Source organism: Bidens hawaiensis, unplaced genomic scaffold (genome assembly GCF_021521415.1).
Source record: "Bidens hawaiensis isolate Kalapana, Puna unplaced genomic scaffold, B.hawaiensis_p1.1 tig00015932_1, whole genome shotgun sequence".
In the NCBI taxonomy this organism is placed as follows: Eukaryota; Viridiplantae; Streptophyta; class Magnoliopsida; order Asterales; family Asteraceae; genus Bidens; species Bidens hawaiensis.
In genome coordinates this window covers 564,440-581,553 of record NW_027492435.1, presented here as the reverse complement: position 1 = coordinate 581,553, position 17,114 = coordinate 564,440, and the positions used below count along the sequence as shown (strand labels likewise).

Sequence of the window (17,114 nt, the reverse complement as noted above, 5' to 3'; positions counted from 1 at the left end):
ATTATTTATTAATTCATTAATATCACCAAGAAAGGGAAGTACAAGGAGTTCCAGAAGACGATGTAGAAGAAACTCCATTGTTACTATTCGAATCACCACCGCCACAAACGTCTTCGTCGTCGCCAGAAGACGTCTCCTCCGTCTCCAACCGTGACGGCGACGTGTCCGGCGTCTCAAACGGCGTATTTCCGGCGACCCTACTCTTTCTCCCGTTTTCCTCACCGTTGTACACCGGATTCCAAATGGATGGGTGGCATGGGCGATTAATCCCATCGGGACCGGAATGGCGGGGGCTCAATCGTTTATCGCGTTCAAGGGTTCCAACGGATCGATGACGGTGAAGACGTATAATATTTGCTCCTACTCGTCAATTGTTGAAGGGAAGATTGCGTTTGAAGTGCCGGAGGCTAGTGCTGAGTTTTCCGGTGGGGTGATGAGGATTTTTGCGACGATGAAGTTGCCGGAGGCGATAACGGAGGTGAATCATATCTGGCCGGAGTTTATGGGATGCTTATTGTTGTTTTTGGATGGTTGGAGAGGAGGCAGCAGGAGAGCAGGTAGGGTGAAGATGTGTGAAACAATAATTTTTAGCTTTTTTTTTAAGATAAAAGAAGCTGATTTCAGATCTTATCTTAAAAAAAAACAAACAGTCTTCATGGGTGATGTCTGCGCGCCTGCAGAAATCACCCCTCCTGCAGATGTTTTAATCAAAAACAAACACAACCTTAGACCAATTGTCCCTTCATCCCCAACTTCAATCCTTGCATATCGAATTTCCATGGCATCCAGTTCTTCTACTGTTATGGCTTCTCCTGATGCTATTGCTAGCAGCTATGATGTCTTTCTAAGCTTTAGAGAGGCAGATACTCGACATTCTTTTACCGATCATCTATACGACAGTTTAAAGCGAGCAGGAATTTGCGCTTTTAGAGATGAAGAAGAAATCAACAGAGGTGAAGAACTGGAACCTGAAATTGAGAAAGCAATCAGAGCATCTAGAGCTTCAATAGTTATATTATCACACACTTATGCAACCTCCGCTTGGTGTCTTGATGCGCTTGTGCTCATCCTTGAGCAAAGGATGGTGTTCAGTCATTTTGTTCTGCCTATATTTTATCATGTTACTCCTACAGATATTAGGAAACATGAAGGACATTTTGCGGTTGCAAAAGATAACTGGAAGACTGCTCTCACGGAGGTTGCTAATTTGTCCGGTTTCACTCTTTCCGGGTATGGCTATTTGTTTTTGCTTTTAATTCAATCGTTATTGAATTGAGTTTTAGTTAATTTGAAAAGCAAGTTTATATATAATCAAAAATCAAAAAATTAAAGAATTTGTAGATATCATCTTATATGCCACTTCATTTTCAGGCCTGAAACAAAGACTTTAAAGAAAATTGTTGATACAATTTACAATTGGTTAGATGAGAAAGAAGTTCATGTTCCACTCTATATAACATGGATGCCTTCTCGTTATGAGGAGATCAGATCCTGGTTAGATCAGTACAATGCTGAATTTCTGGCAATTTATGGCATGGGTGGAAGTGGCAAGACGACGCTGGCCAAATATATATACAATTTACATAGGACTTTCGAATATGTGAGTTTTGTTGAAGACATTGGTAGTAGATGCAAAACATATAATGATTTACTTGAACTGCAAAAACAACTTCTTAAAGATATTGTTGGGGGGGAAAAAAGAAAAATACCTGGCATTTCTCGAGGGACACGTATGATTGAGGAAGTGTTGCAAATGAATAAGACACTCATTGTTCTTGATGACATTGTTGAACAGAGTCAGTTAGTTGCGTTACTTGGAACCGGGAAGATTAATGTACAAAGCAAGATTATAATTACAACCAGGGAAAGTACAGATAACTGGTTTGACTTTTCATATTGGAGGTGTCAAAAGTATGAAATGAGATTATTGAACGATGACGAATCATTGGAGCTTTTTAGTCGTCATGCATTTCGATCCAAAATTCGGCATGCTGATTACAAGGGTCTTTTGACATATTGTGAAGGAAATCCACTGGCTATTGAAGTTTTGGGCTCATCTATGGCCAAGCACAATGTTGACATGATTATGCCAAGTCAACTGCGGTTATTGGAAAGAGAGATGGATTCTAGAATTCAAAGTGCGCTTATAAGAAGCTATGTGTTGTTGCCAAGTAATACTGTGAAAGAGTTGTTTTTGCACATTGCTTGTTTCTTTATTGGCATAGACGTTGATTATGTTATAAAGGTTCTGGAGCCTGATTATGCAGCAAGATCTGGCATCAAAACCCTACTTGAGAAATGTCTTCTTTATGTTTCACCAAACAAAAAAGTTATGATGCATAGATTGCTTCAAGAGATGGCAAAAAACATTGTCCGACAAGAATCGACAAAATTACCTGCAGAGCGTAGTAGAGTGTGGCTTAGTAGTGGCTCGTATAAGATACTGAGGACAGGAAAAGTAAGATGCTTCATGCCAATATGTCAAGCTATCACTTTTACCCAATACCTGTTTTATCTAACTCTTTATAGTTTGTATCCATTTCATTTAGGGTTCAAAAACAGTAGAGGGATTAGCACTTGACATGACAATGCTACAGAAAGTTGATTTTGCATTCAAGGTAATACATAAAAGTAAAAATAAAAAAAACGAAGATGAAAAGGTTGAACGAGTTTTTTAAGTTAAGTTTTTTTTTCGGCAAGGTCTTTTAGCTACTAGAAAATGTTGGTCTTGTTAAATTTACAGTCATCAGAACTCAATACAGACGCCCTTCAAAATATGGAATTACTAAAATTGCTCCAGCTAAATTTTGCGGAACTTAGTGGATCCTATGAGTATGTTTCTAAAAATTTAAGATGGCTATGTTGGCATGGATTCTATTTAAGAACCATACCTTCCGACTTATATATGGGAAATTTGGTGGCTATTGATATGAGCTATAGCAAATTGGAAGTATTTGAACCCCCTATGGTAGTTAATTCAATATCCTTTTTTTTTCCTTCTTGAGATTAATTAATCATCCTTTTGAAACCGTAGGTGCTAAACACTTATAACTTATGTGGCAGGTTCTTCAGTCATTGCAGATTCTAAATCTTAAAGACTCACACAACCTATCTGACATCTGCAATATCTTCAATATCCCTTGTCTTGATACACTAATTCTTTGGAACTGTTACAGTTTAATTAATGTTTGCAAAAGCATTGGAGACCTTACAAGTCTTACATTATTGAACATGGCAGGTTTCAAAAGCCTATGCAATAGGGAGAAAATGAATCTGTTAGGAGCTTCTACTTCTGGTAGAGTTGTTACAAAACAGCCTAATTTTTCCTTCCCTTCTTCATTAAATCAGTTATTCCTTAAAGACTGCAATCTTGAATGTACAGACTCTTTGAGTTTCAGTGTTCAGCCATATTTAAAATACTTAAATTTATGCAACAGTCTATTTGAGTCATTGCCTTGCTATAATCATCTTGAAAACCTTCGGGTTCTTGACCTGAGTTTTTGCTCTAGACTCAAATGCCTTCTATCTCTCCCTAGTACCCTTGCAGAATTGTATGTATATTACTGTGAGTCACTAGAGAAAATAACTTTCCAATCACATCGATTCCCTTTACAAGAGTTTGGTTATGAAGGTTGTGTTAATTTGTATGAAATTGAAGGATATATCAAACTAATACCAATAGCTAAACTTGATGAAACTGATTTGGGACACATGAAGTGGCTAAAAGAATATGAAAATCACCAGGTGCGTCTTGTTGGTGATGATGAGCTGACAGTAGGCCGAAGTTGGCAGATCCAGGTTGGTTGTTTCTCTCTGAAATACATCATCAATTTTCAGTCTGCAAACTAAACATTTAGATATATTGAAACCTTTTGTTTGTGTGGTACAGATGTTGTACGAATTCAATATAATGAGCACATCTCTGCCACATATAAAGGATCCAAACATGACACCTAATTATACATCAAATCTTTCTTATTTGAGCTTTGAGGTGCCTTCGTGTCCCGAAAATAAGACACTGGAAGGAATTAATGTAACTTTCAACTATACAATTTCAAATGATGATTAGGCATGGTTTTGTAAAATCAGTACGACCAATGGTGGTATTGATAATTTGATGTACAGTCCTAAAGTCTTTGGCAAACCAGAATTAGGTGAAATATGTTTATGGTATGGCTATTGGCCAATTGGAAACACACTGGACACTGGGGACATGGTTAATGTCTCTATTGTGGTATTAGCAGTTTGGTGGTATAGATATAACAATATACATAGCTGTATATTCCTAAATTGAGAAAAAATATACAGCGTAATGTTAAATTGACTGATTCAGCTACACGCTCGGTGCGAAGTTCCAACAAAATTTAGAGAAAAGTGTTGGATTAGAAAAGTGTAACAAAAGCATCTAATTTACCCTCACATCCCATTGTTTAAAACATAGATATGGATTAGAGAAGTTAAACTTCTTATTTGTAAATTATTGAGTGTATTAAAAAGAAAAACTGTAAAATAATTATTTGTGAGTATGATAAAGATAACGATAGAAAATGAGATGGGGGAAGTTTTAAAAATAAACAAAATTTAGAGAAAAGTTCGTTCTTTTTCGTAAATTATATAGATAGAAAAGAAGAAAGGATTGTGCATCCATTATTAATTATTGTGATTATTCTTTGGATAATATATGACTTGGCTTAATGGGTTGGTGGTTTATTGGTAAAGCTAAAAGCCTTTTAAACACCATGAGTTAAGGAGAGGGAGGTTTGCTGTTCAAGAAAAAGAATAAAAGGAAATAAGTACAGGAGGCTTAGTCAAGGAGCGAGTCACCATTCAACTTATCATTTTGTAAAATAAATTAGAATGAAAATGCCATACAAATTAAATCTGTTAACATAGTAGCTTATGTTGAGGTTTTCTACGACAACCGTGTCGAGCTTCCATAAACTTATTATATTGTGAGGTTTTTCTTTGCACCTACCTTCATATAATTTAAATCTGTTAGCGTACTGGCTTATGTTGAATCTTCTTTATTGTCATCACACTGCTTGTTGCCGGTTTTGACAACGTGTTTGTATTTAAAATGCTAAGCAGGACAATGAACTCTACAACTGGAGAGAGCGAAAAGCCGTCTTCATCAACTTTAGCACATCAATGTTGCCTTTTTTCTTTTGCAGAAATTCAATCTGCAACCAGAAACTTTGATGCAAACCTGGTCCTTGGAAAGGGTGCATTCAGAACAGTGTATAAAGGTCTACTTTCTAGTGAAGATTCTGCTCATCTTGTTGCCGTCAAAAGGTGGGATTCAACATCCAACTTAGACGAACTTCAGTTAAGGGCGGAGATCGATACACATTCCAAATTTCACCACCGTCACTTGCTGTCTTTCGTTGGCTATTGTGATGACAACAAGGAGAAGATCCTGGTTTATAAATATATGCCGAAAGGAAGCCTTTTCAATCACCTACACAATGCTCATACTCCTTTAAGTTGGGTGACACGGCTCCAGATAGCCATTGGTGCTGCTCGAGGAATCGACTACCTTCACACTGGTGTAGGCACACACAGTGCCATACATGGTGGTGTGAACAGCACACACATTCTTTTAGATGAGATCTGGGAAGCTGTGATTTCTGATATTGGGTTGCCCAAGGTTGTCCCGACCGATCAATCGATTTCTTATGTTAGTCTCAGGGTCGTAGGCACATATAGGTATGCTGATGCAGATTTTATGGCAACTGGAAAACTGACGTTGAAATCAGATGTGTATGCATTTGGAGTTGTATTATTTGAATTGTTATCTGGAAGGGCCGCAATCGATAGCAACTACGGGAACGACATTAACTTGTAGAATGGGCTAAAAAATGTGTAAAGAAAAGAAAATTAGATAAGATGGTTGATTCTAAAATCAAGGGAACAATTTCTGCCAAATGTATAAGAGAATTTTCTCAAATTGCTGATCGTTGTGTGTGTGATGTTTCGAATGAACGGCCTACCATAAGTGAGGTGGTGGCCTCAATTGAGGCTCTACTGGAACTACAAGATGAGTCTAACCATTCTACCAAGCCATCAGGCAAAATGGGTTTCCCTTGGAATATTCTCAAATATTTTCTCCCACAGACTAAACGAAGCTCTGGTTAGTTTTGTATATAGGGTTCATAACTATTTTCCTTTGTCAAATGGTACTTACCATCTCTAAAGAGTAACTATTGTTTTCCTGACTCTAAGCTTTTATCCTTTTTTTTGTTAGACCAAAGTGGATCAATTCACAAAAGAGCCTTGAAAATAACAAACATCGGATTCATGAATGAGTAGTCAGAGAAGTAAAAATGTTCACATATTGTGAATTAACTTGCTTGGGTGAGTGGTTAATATCCCTAAATAAATCAAATAATCCATGTTTTAACCACCAGATATTTGAATTTTCTACATCTGTTGTAGGAGCTGCAGTTCGACTTCCATTAGTTACAGACTGATGATTTTAGTGAGCCCCTGCTTTACAGACCGAAGTGGATTCAGAATATAAGATTCTAACTACTAACGAGCATGACAAGTTGATACGAAGGAGAATGAATAGCTTGGTGAACTATCACTGGCATCCGCCCACCTTAAATTTGTTTTTTAGTGTTATTCCTATATTAAAATCCCGATCACCCCCTTTAAAATTTGTGTTAATTAGCACCCCTATCGCCCCCATAAAAAAATTCTAGAGTTTGTCACTGTGAAGTATCGACAGAACCAGTGCTGTGAAGTGTGCATTAACGTGCCAAGTTTTAATATTCGTCCATTTGTATCGTGTTATGGGCAAACTTATCCATCAATCCATGTGGATGACCCATTTAGGCGAACTTGATTGGTCTCCTTAATCTGATAAACTTATCCATTAATCCCAATATGGACCTGAATCTATATTGTTTTCAAAATAGTTGGGTGTCTTGTAATTTATGAAAAAACTAGGTACTTTTTAAACTAACGAAGTGTTAACTGAGACGAACCCCAACAAAGCATGGGAGTTACTATATCAAAGTAATTTTTTCTCCAATTACGCTAAGGTGTCTTCTTCTCTCCTTTTACATTTGCTATTGTTAGTAGAGTAAATTAGTAAATTACACCGAGGGCGTATATACGGCACACTCACATAATCCATATCAGCCTACCCACGTTCCTAGTTCATGCAACAACTCAACTCCATGTTCTCATGCATGTGCCACTAGTTTTAATTCTAGTTTGTTTTATTATTTAGTATTCCACGTAATTGGTCTAATTATTAGGATAGTGGGTCATTTCCTTGCTTTGCCTATAAAAGGTTGTTTTTGTTAGATTTGAAGTAATGAAAAAAAATATTAAGATAAGTTGTTTCAGTCTCTAGCTTTTTTATCTTGTTCTTAATTTAACAGTGTTTGTGTAATTGTTGAAAACGATGACACAGAAAGAAAGAAATGAAGCAGAGAAGCAAAATTTTATTTTTCACAAAATGAAAAGTTACACATACAAGAAACAAGAAAACTATATATATAGACAAGCATACACCGTGTGTATGTTATACGGCGTGCAAGTTACATGTTGTATAACATATACATCGTATATGTATATATGCTCACATCCCCTTCAAGTTGGAGGTTGAGAAGACCCCAACTTGCATAACAACGAGTGAAAATGAGAACCTAGTAAGCTCTTAGTAAAAATGTCAAGAAGTTGATCCTTTGAGTTTGTATGTACCAAAGTCATAGGCCCTCTTGCAACCTTTCACAAACAAAATGACAATCTATTTCAATATGTTTAGTCTGCTCATGAAAGACATGATTCTTTGCAATATAGATCGCAACTTGACTATCACACTTAAGTATGACAGGAGTAATGTTAGGAACATTGAACTCTTAGAGAAGTCTTGTCAACCAGGCAAGTTCAGCAGCTACCCTTCGAAGAGATCGGTACTCGGCTTCAATCGAGCTTCAAGAAACAGTTGGTTGCTTATTAGATTTCGAAGAAATCATAGAGCCCCAAAGAGATATATAAAAACAACTAACCGATCGGCGAGTATAAGTACATGATGCCTAGTCTGAATCACAGAAAGCTTGCAGATCAAAGGAAGGATTACTATTAAAAAATAAACCTTGAGATAACGTTCTTTTGGCACGTGAAAGGGTATGCAGCGCTGTTGTGACACATGCCAATTTTCATCAACGTTCGTACAAGCATACATGCGTCAAACTAATATTCTCTTATTGAATGCATCGTCATTTAATCATCATAAGTCTAGCATAAGCCCCCACATGCATTATGAGCATCTAAGTATATTTGTTTTACTCGAACACACAAACAACCTCCACAAACACGAATGTTAGTGATAACACGAATGTTAGTGATAACACAGAGAACATTAGAAAAGTCTTACCAAAAGATATAAAAAGAATATTTATATATTCATATAGATAATTTAGAATAATATTTACGTTCAAGTATACATATTTTATTTGAAAGCAATGTTTTCGTATTGTAAATTATCCGACATATCTGCCTATATATATAATTGCCTACATCTGAAGCCCTCACGTCGCTCCCCTCTTCCTGTGCCACCAGATTGCTCCATTTAAAAATAATGGCTTCTTATTGATTTATACCTTAAATTTTCGCGGGTTACGTGTATTATCCACGGGTCTCGGCAGCTAAAATGGATTATATCACATTGTCCCTTGTCATTCTTCCATGATGCTCTAAACCCTAATAGCCCCTACAAATACTAAGGGGTTGTTTGGGATTCCTTATTTTTGCTACTTATAACTTATGGGTTATAAGTTATAAGGTGTTTGAGAAAGTTTGGTATTGTGAGTGTATAAGGTATAAGTTACAACATTGTAACTTATACCTTATGCCTTAAATAAGGTATAAGGAGGTAAAATAAGGAATCTCAAACACCCCCTAACTCTACCACCGCTCCAAAAACTCTAATTAGCCCCTAGTTTTCAAGATCGTTCGATACTTTGCTGACACCAGTTTCAATTTTCCATCATATATGGCTTTTTTGCAATCGTTTCAATAGGTATGTACCTTATTAATTGGTTCGATTCTCATTCATCAAGTTCTTCATTTCTCAATATTTTGAATCTGTTAATAATATACAATTTGTCTTGATTCTGTTCTGATTGTCAATTAGGCTGCATCACACACGAAACCCTAATTCTACAATCGCTTTCTATTTTTTATTTGGTATTTTAAATTCACCCGTGTTGATATTCAATTTGAAAGACAAGTAAGTTTGTCGTCATACTGTTAAACTTTTAGCAAGTGAATTAAGAACACGAACACGAACACGAAATTTGATCAACACACGATCGACTCTTTTATTAAGAAAACGACTAACGAGAAAAACTTAATAATTAACTAACACAATGAACCTAGGGTATATATAAACCCACGGTTCCAATCCTACACTAACTCAAATACATAATTTGAATCCAAAACAAATAGGATTAAATAAAATAAGACTAACTTATCTTATAATAATAAACTAATTATTATATTAAATATTCTCCAATATTTTAGGAGTCTTCAATCTGAGTTGGTGTTGGACACGTTTAACACTCCCTCTCAACACCAACCTTCATCTATCCGTGACACACACGAAGAACCTCGACTCGAAACAACCAGCGACTCAACACAATAGGTCACGTCTTCCGACATTGGCTCAAATGTTGAATTCCAACACTCCCTCTAGATTCATACTTGTTCCTAGAGTCTTTCATAACCCGCAACACTCGTTCTCTTTGGACTTGATACTTGGACTCGTCACACGCCTTCACAAGAAGTTGCGTCTTGGTTCGTTACTCCTTAATCTACACAAGATCTAGGACATATTCAGCTCACCTCCAAACATTCTTATCACATGTCTGGATCATCTTCGGTGGTCTCCTACGAACCCACTATTCGTACAAACCGAAACCGAAACCATCGAGCCCGTTGTCTTCTATTTTGGCAGTCCCAAAACCATAACTATGTGACCATTTTTAACCAACGGTTCTAGCTCCGTAACTCATCCCTCGTTGTTGTCAACAACCTGAATCGTTGCTGCCATGTACGTTACAATTTGGTCTCGAAACCGAACCTCGAACATCTGATGTTGTTGTCTCGTTTAGACAGCCCGAAAACGCTACCACTCGGACTGTTGAGTTATCGATCCAACCCACTAAACTACATGACACACGAAGATTTATAATTACCCCGACACACGATCATGGCACAATATCATTGCTTGACACACGGAGGTTTAACCATCCCGACGCACAGAGATCTAACCATCCCGACACATGATGACGACACATCATCATTCCCCGACACACGGAGATTTAACCATCCCGACACACGGTGATGGCACATCACCACCGATACATTCAACTTGATGAACACCAAAACAAAGTTGACACGCAACCTTGTTGCACTCCGTTGTACCGGCGGACCGGAACCACCTTGGAACTCCCTGTTAACACCCGTCGATAGCCCTCACATTTGTTGTTGTCTTTCGATGTCGTGTTAACTGTCAACTATTCTCTACAGCAATCAGGTTTTTTTTGCTCCTGTCAATACAATTCTGCCTAATCTTTGATCGAAAACTCACCACAAGCGGTTTGATCGGAATCTGGACACACGATTTCTCGAAATCTTTTCTTGGGGCTCACCAAATAAATACAAAATACTACTCAAAACCTTTGCTCCTTGCTTCCTTTTACTCCACTCCACGTGAATAACTAAAAAAAAAATTAAAACAATTTTACTTTCTTTTTCTTTCTGCTCGATTGAACAAACAATCATGGGTGTTACCCTCAACTTCCGTTTGATATGCTTGGCCAACCTTTATTTCTTGAACGTATTCCTCCTTGAAAGTGGGTATCTACAACACGCAACACAAGCGCACCGACTCACGGTTTGCTCGAAGAGCTTTTCTTATTAATCGACTTGCAAAAAAGAAACCTAGATACACGGTAAACTTCTTAACATGAGCCAACCAAGATTCGCCACCACCATTTATCCCCTATAAAACAGCCACGGACATTCGGACACCCCTGTCGTCCCAAAGGGAACTTTTGCATGGCATGACAACGGTCGAACGAAACATCTCGCCGGTCTCCGTTTACTGTTGTTATGTTGTCTGGTTGCGACATAAGCCAATTTTTCACGTGTGCCCTCCACCGACGAACACACCCGCCGGTGGAGGCTGCCCCGATCTTCAAACTGCTTTCGATACGAACCCTAGGCTCTGATACCACTTGTTAAACTTTTAGCAGGTGAATAAAGAACGTGAACACGAGATTTGATCAACACACGATCTACTCTTTTATTAAGAAAACGACTAACGAGAAAAACTTATTAATTAACTAACATTAACCTAGGGTATATATAAACCCACGGTTCCAATCCTACACTAACTCAAATACATAATTTGAATCCAAAACAATCAAATCTCGTATTCGTGTTCTTAATTCACCTGCTAAAAGTTTAACACATACGACCTTCTAGGGTTATCTATTTTTCCACAATTCGTTTTGAATCGCCACTCTAATTTTGTTATTGAATGATATTTGGCCTTTTTTTCATTGTGTATGTGATCGGTTAGTTATGGATTAGCATGTTCTTCTTTTCGGCTACACTTATTGGCGATCAACAACAAATCACAAATCTAATTGTTGTTTGTGATATGATTTGTGTTAAAAACTTCTACTAATTACCTACAAATGGGTTTGGAGTTTAGAAGATAACTAGTGTTTTACTAGGCTGCAACGGATCTGTTTGGGGTTGTTTTATATTATTTGTTTCTAATATTTATATATTTTTTAGGATTTTAATTTTAATTATAGCAAGAAATTTATAATATACTTAGGATTTGATAATGAAAGAGTTTCACAAATAAATAAGATGCTATAAACCGGTTTAATAGCTATATGGGTTTGGCGAGACCCATGACCTGTTTTTTTACTATAAAATTGTTCTTAATTATAAATAATATCTTTTATAAAAGAGGGATATTAACTTTTAATATATCCCTATTTTATAAGATTTTCATATCAAATATTTGATTAGATTAATTTTTAATATAATGAAATGTTATAACTCGTTTAAGGACTATTTGTGTTTGGTGAGACCCATATCCATAAATCCGGATTAAATGCATAACAAGTCTTCATTTACGAATAAAACAATCAATCTGATGACTTGAAAGAATTTAAAGAGGTTTCGTTTATATATATTTAAGATTAAGATACTTAAGAAACTTCTGTGGTGGTGCAAGAGTAATAAAGCTACCTACATGGTGTATGAAGTTTAGCTGATTTATTAAAAGCTTGGACTTGGTTTTATTATGCTTGTCGATTGATAGGGACACAAGGCTAATAAGAACATACATGTGTGTTTAACTTGTGGGTAGGGATGACAATGGGTCGGGTCTATGTATTCCCAAACTCATACCCGGTTATTAAAGTCCGTCACAAACCCGTCGGGTTTTAATCGGGTAATTACCCATCGGGTTTTTTGGGTTTTTCCATCGGTTTTGATAAATTACCCGTCGGGTATATCCGGCTCAAAACCCGCCGGGTTTTGACAAAATATAGTTAATCGATTACAAAGATGGTTAACATGAAAATAAAATATCTCAAATAATTGACATAAATAAATTTCGACATATAATATATTTGGCATATAGTATATATATATATAATATAATAGATATATTAGATATCAGGTCGGGTAATCGGATATATTATAAATTTGGACATGTAATTGGGTCGGGTAATCAGATATATTAGAAATCCCAAACTCATCCCAAACCCGTGAAAAATTTCAAAACTAATCTCAAACCCGTCCAAACCCTAGTGGGTCAGGTATTACCCATCCAAACCCTAGTGGGTCGGGTATTACCCGTCCCATTTATATGTCAGGTTTCGGGTTTTCCAATCGGGTCGTATTTCATTGCCATCCCTACTTGTGTGCGTTTTATTTTCATGTATTCAAACGAGTAGCAAGGGTTCAATCCTTTGACCTTTGTGACATCCCGATATTCGAATGTCTAAAATATGTAATATATTAAAACGAAATTCAATCATCAAGACATTCTCCTTTATGCATGAGTTTGTTTGTATGTTATTGTGACTAGTTTTAGTGAACAAAGAATTACACTAAAATGAGAGGAATATTGGTGTATTTAGTGTCCATTCTGGTATAACTTATACCAGATTTACTTAACATAAAATAAGGAATAATAATAAGCAATGAATTAAGTTTGAAGACGTGGATTACACATTCGATCACTATTATGATTCGAGCACCATGGACCCTTACTGGTTCTAGTGGGCGTTGTCCCTTTGGCAGGGGTTTGAGGCAACACTTAAGGGCCTAGCTGCCAAGTGCTTCATAAGGTGATCCCCTTCCTCCATGCGTGTTGATCTAGACGCAAGCGAGGCACGGTGGTCACATGGTCCCATGTTACCTTGATGACGAGTATGGTCATCATTTTTATTTTATTTCTTAGTGAGCAAACGACTTTCATAATCATTACATGGCTTTTATGAATAAAATAAAAATTAAACTAAATCACAACCTCCATTCTCGAATCACATAATGTATTAGAATCAATCTCAAACCCTAAACCAACCAAAATCTATTCTCAAAGCCATATTCGACTCGTTCAAGTACTTTTCTTCATCTTAATTAAGAGTTCATCATATCCATTTGCTGTTGTTGGATTTTTCTTGTTATAACTGTTCATCCTCATTTTGTTTTCTGGTGTAACTAATTTGATAAGTCTATAGATTGTTATTGATTTTTATAGCAATTTTTAGAGGTTTACTAAATTTTATAAAACAATATTTCATAACTATATATATATTGATGATGTTTTGTTATATATTCGGGATTTATGACAATGTTAGATACGTGCGACTCGATTGCTCATGATTTTACCGAGTATTGTTGATAGATCATATGCAGATAATATTGTTTATTTAATACATTTTTCTAAGTTATCCGCTTTGACTTGAACCCATATTGAACTTGTCATAAATTGACCCGTTTTAACCCGATTAAGTTATTACAATTGTCATATTATAACATCAAGTAAGACTGTAAGAGACTTCAATAAGGATTGAATTTTAAAGGAACATGCCCGAAAAGCTCCATGCCGGCCAAATCAGCAACCTGCGTAAGAGCTGTCTTCCACTGGTTTACATTGTCATATGTCCACCTTGAACAAGGTTTGACTTGTATGTCGAAACTTCCTGTTTGTTTCCTAACATCTGCGGGCTTAACGTGATAAAAAACAGGTAGAACATACTGATTGCACTCCCTCCTTTGTTCCATGATGGCCACAAGCTCATCAAGGCACCAACAGGAGGCTCCGTAATTCGTTGACAATACAACGATCGAAGCACTGGATGATTTAATTGCGATCTCGATTTCATGTTTCAGTTCTTCACCTCTGTCTATTTCTTCTTCATCTCTAAAAGTACTAATTCCTGATTGAATTAGTTTGTGGTATAGATGATCCGTAAAAGAATATCGAGTGTCTTCTCCTCTAAAGCTTAAAAAGACATCATAGCTAAAAGCTTTAGTACAAGAAGAAGCCATGACAGTAGTAGTAGAGGAGGAACTAGATGCCATTAAAATTTGATCTGTGGGGAAAGAATAGTATCTCTTAGTCATTTAATATTACAAAGTAGGAAAAAAATAAAAAACAAAAACAAACAGGTGGCATTTGAACTTTTTCAAATATACACCACAAAGGCGACCACACGACGTACCTATCGTTTATTAATTTGTTAGAAAAAGTTGGCAGATTTTATACGTTGTATTTTTTTAAAATCACTTTACTTGCTCGCCCGTCTCTCCTAGCATTCAATGAGATGTATGGGATCTTCATACGGATCATGATTATATGGTGACGAAGCCTCCACATCGAACTACATCCACTATCTTTGCGGTGGGCGGTGATCTTGTTAAGTTGTTAGGTGTTAGCAGGTAGTGTGGTGGGCGGTGGGCGGTGGTGGTGGGTGGCGGTGGCATTGGCCGGCGGCAAAAGGTGGTGGTGGGTGGTGGTCGTTAGAGGTGGTGGAGGCCAACAAAGGTGTTGGTTGACAGTGGTATAGTGGAGAAAAATGACACGGAATGAATAGAAAACAACTGAGATGAATGGAGCGAATTTCGAATAATAAGTGATTAGATTTTATTAATTAATTAAACACTATTTCTTTCATTCACAATGGTTAATTTCATCACGTCTCTTATTTATACATATCAAACAGCCGTAAATACCAAACAGTTGTAAATGATTAAATTCAAAAGAACTTTTCAATTGACTATGAATGAAAGTTAAAATAAGAATCTGAATTAATCGCTTGATAACTCGAGTAAACATGAAAAACAAAAATTTATTTAATTTAAAAAATATATATATGTTAATGCATTAATAATTAAAGTCTTAAATGAAAAAAAGAAAAAAAGCACTTAAAAGGGTTATATATTTTCGTTTTTGTTTACATATTGCAATATAACAAACAGGGGATATCGAATTTTAATAATTTAAATATCGGTCTATTAGTCGGTATTAGTTTTAACTTAAGATATTCTCTACATTAATCCCAATTTTCACTTTATTGGTCTAAACTAAGTCTTTTCTTAACAGAAACTAACCCGGTTAATTTCAGATCAAAATTTGTCATTATTTCAAACTGAATGAGACAAATGAAAACTGTAATTTAACTTAAAAACTCAGCACCACAATCGCCGCCACCGCCACCTCCACCTCCATCTCACCGCTGTCCACCAATGTCGACTTCGCCACCATTATCGCTGCTGCCGCCACCGCTACCACCACCACCACTGCTATCACCTTTGTCCCCGCCACCACCACATGTTTATGAAGGGAGGGTTTGAAAATGGATTTTGGATTTTAATGATCAAACTTTGGTCGGCAATATTAATTATATAAATTTCATCACCACCACTTGTTTATGAAGGGAGGGTTTTAAAATTGATTTTCGATTTTAATAATTCAAACACCGGTCGGCAATATTAATTATTTAAATTTTATTTTTCCTTAGGTTGGGTTAGTGGTGGCGATGTCAGCAACGGCGGTCGCGGTGATGGTCGCGGTGATGGTGGCGATGTCAGCAACGGCGGTCGCGGTGGTGGTGGGGGCTAGGGATGGCAACGGGCTGGGTTTAGGCCAAGTATTGGTAATCCCATGCCCGTTACCCGTTTGTAAAATCGTGTCACATACCCGGCCTATTACCCGTGGGGCATCGTGCATACCCGTTTGGACTTTCAAATACATTTTTTAATCATTATAATTATTTTATAACTTTTATTCATTCAACAATTATTACAAATTTAAATATAATGTACTCCACATATATAAGCGTGACAATAAATAAATAATATCATTATAATTTTTTTATAATTTATATATATATATATATATATATATATATATATATATATATATATGCTTCACAATCTACGAAATACAAATAATTTTTCAGGTATATGATTCGAGTATATGGCTTGGGTAAACGGGTATGTGTTTTAGGGTAATCGGGTCAGGTATCATCTAATACCATACCCGCCCCGTACCCGGAAAAAATTTTAAATCTTAATTGCATACCCGACCCATACCCATCGGGTTTCGGGTATACCCGTCCCATTTGTTTCGGGTTCCAGGTATACCTGTCGAGCTCGGGCTTTTTTGCCATTCCTAGTGGTGGCGGTGGCGGGCGTGTTGGTGAGTTTTTAAGTTAAATTATATTTTTCATTTGTATCCATCAACTTGGAAAAATGACATATTTTGCTCTAAACTAACCGGGTTAGTTTTCATTAAAAAAATGCTCACTGAAGGCCAACATAATGAAAATTGAGATTAATATAGAGAATTTATTATGTTGGGATTAACTTTGAGATTTAGGAACTCGAAAGAACTCAACATAACAATTTTTTTCATATTTGTAATATATGTAGGTTACATGTACGTATAAAACCCCGACAGTAATCTCGTTGGTATAGTGCAAATGTGTAATATTTTGCATTGCATATATGCAATGTATTGCATAAAATACAACACTACTTCATATATTTGATATACA

The 17,114-nt window shown here is 36.5% G+C and overlaps 1 protein-coding gene and 1 pseudogene across 1 annotated transcript; one reads left to right on the top strand and one right to left on the bottom strand.

The window, feature by feature from the left end:
* Positions 1–14,647, bottom strand: part of LOC143550186 (disease resistance protein RUN1-like) — a 30,847-nt pseudogene extending 16,200 nt beyond the window's left edge.
* Positions 734–4,098, top strand: LOC143550172 (disease resistance protein RUN1-like). The gene is made up of 6 exons (XM_077040873.1): positions 734–1,230; positions 1,372–2,458; positions 2,550–2,618; positions 2,744–2,968; positions 3,064–3,798; positions 3,890–4,098. Exons 1-6 carry the CDS (start codon positions 779–781, stop codon positions 4,067–4,069), a joined length of 2,748 nt encoding a protein of 915 aa, XP_076896988.1. The 5' UTR covers positions 734–778; the 3' UTR covers positions 4,070–4,098.
* Positions 14,648–17,114: the final 2,467 nt, after the last annotated feature.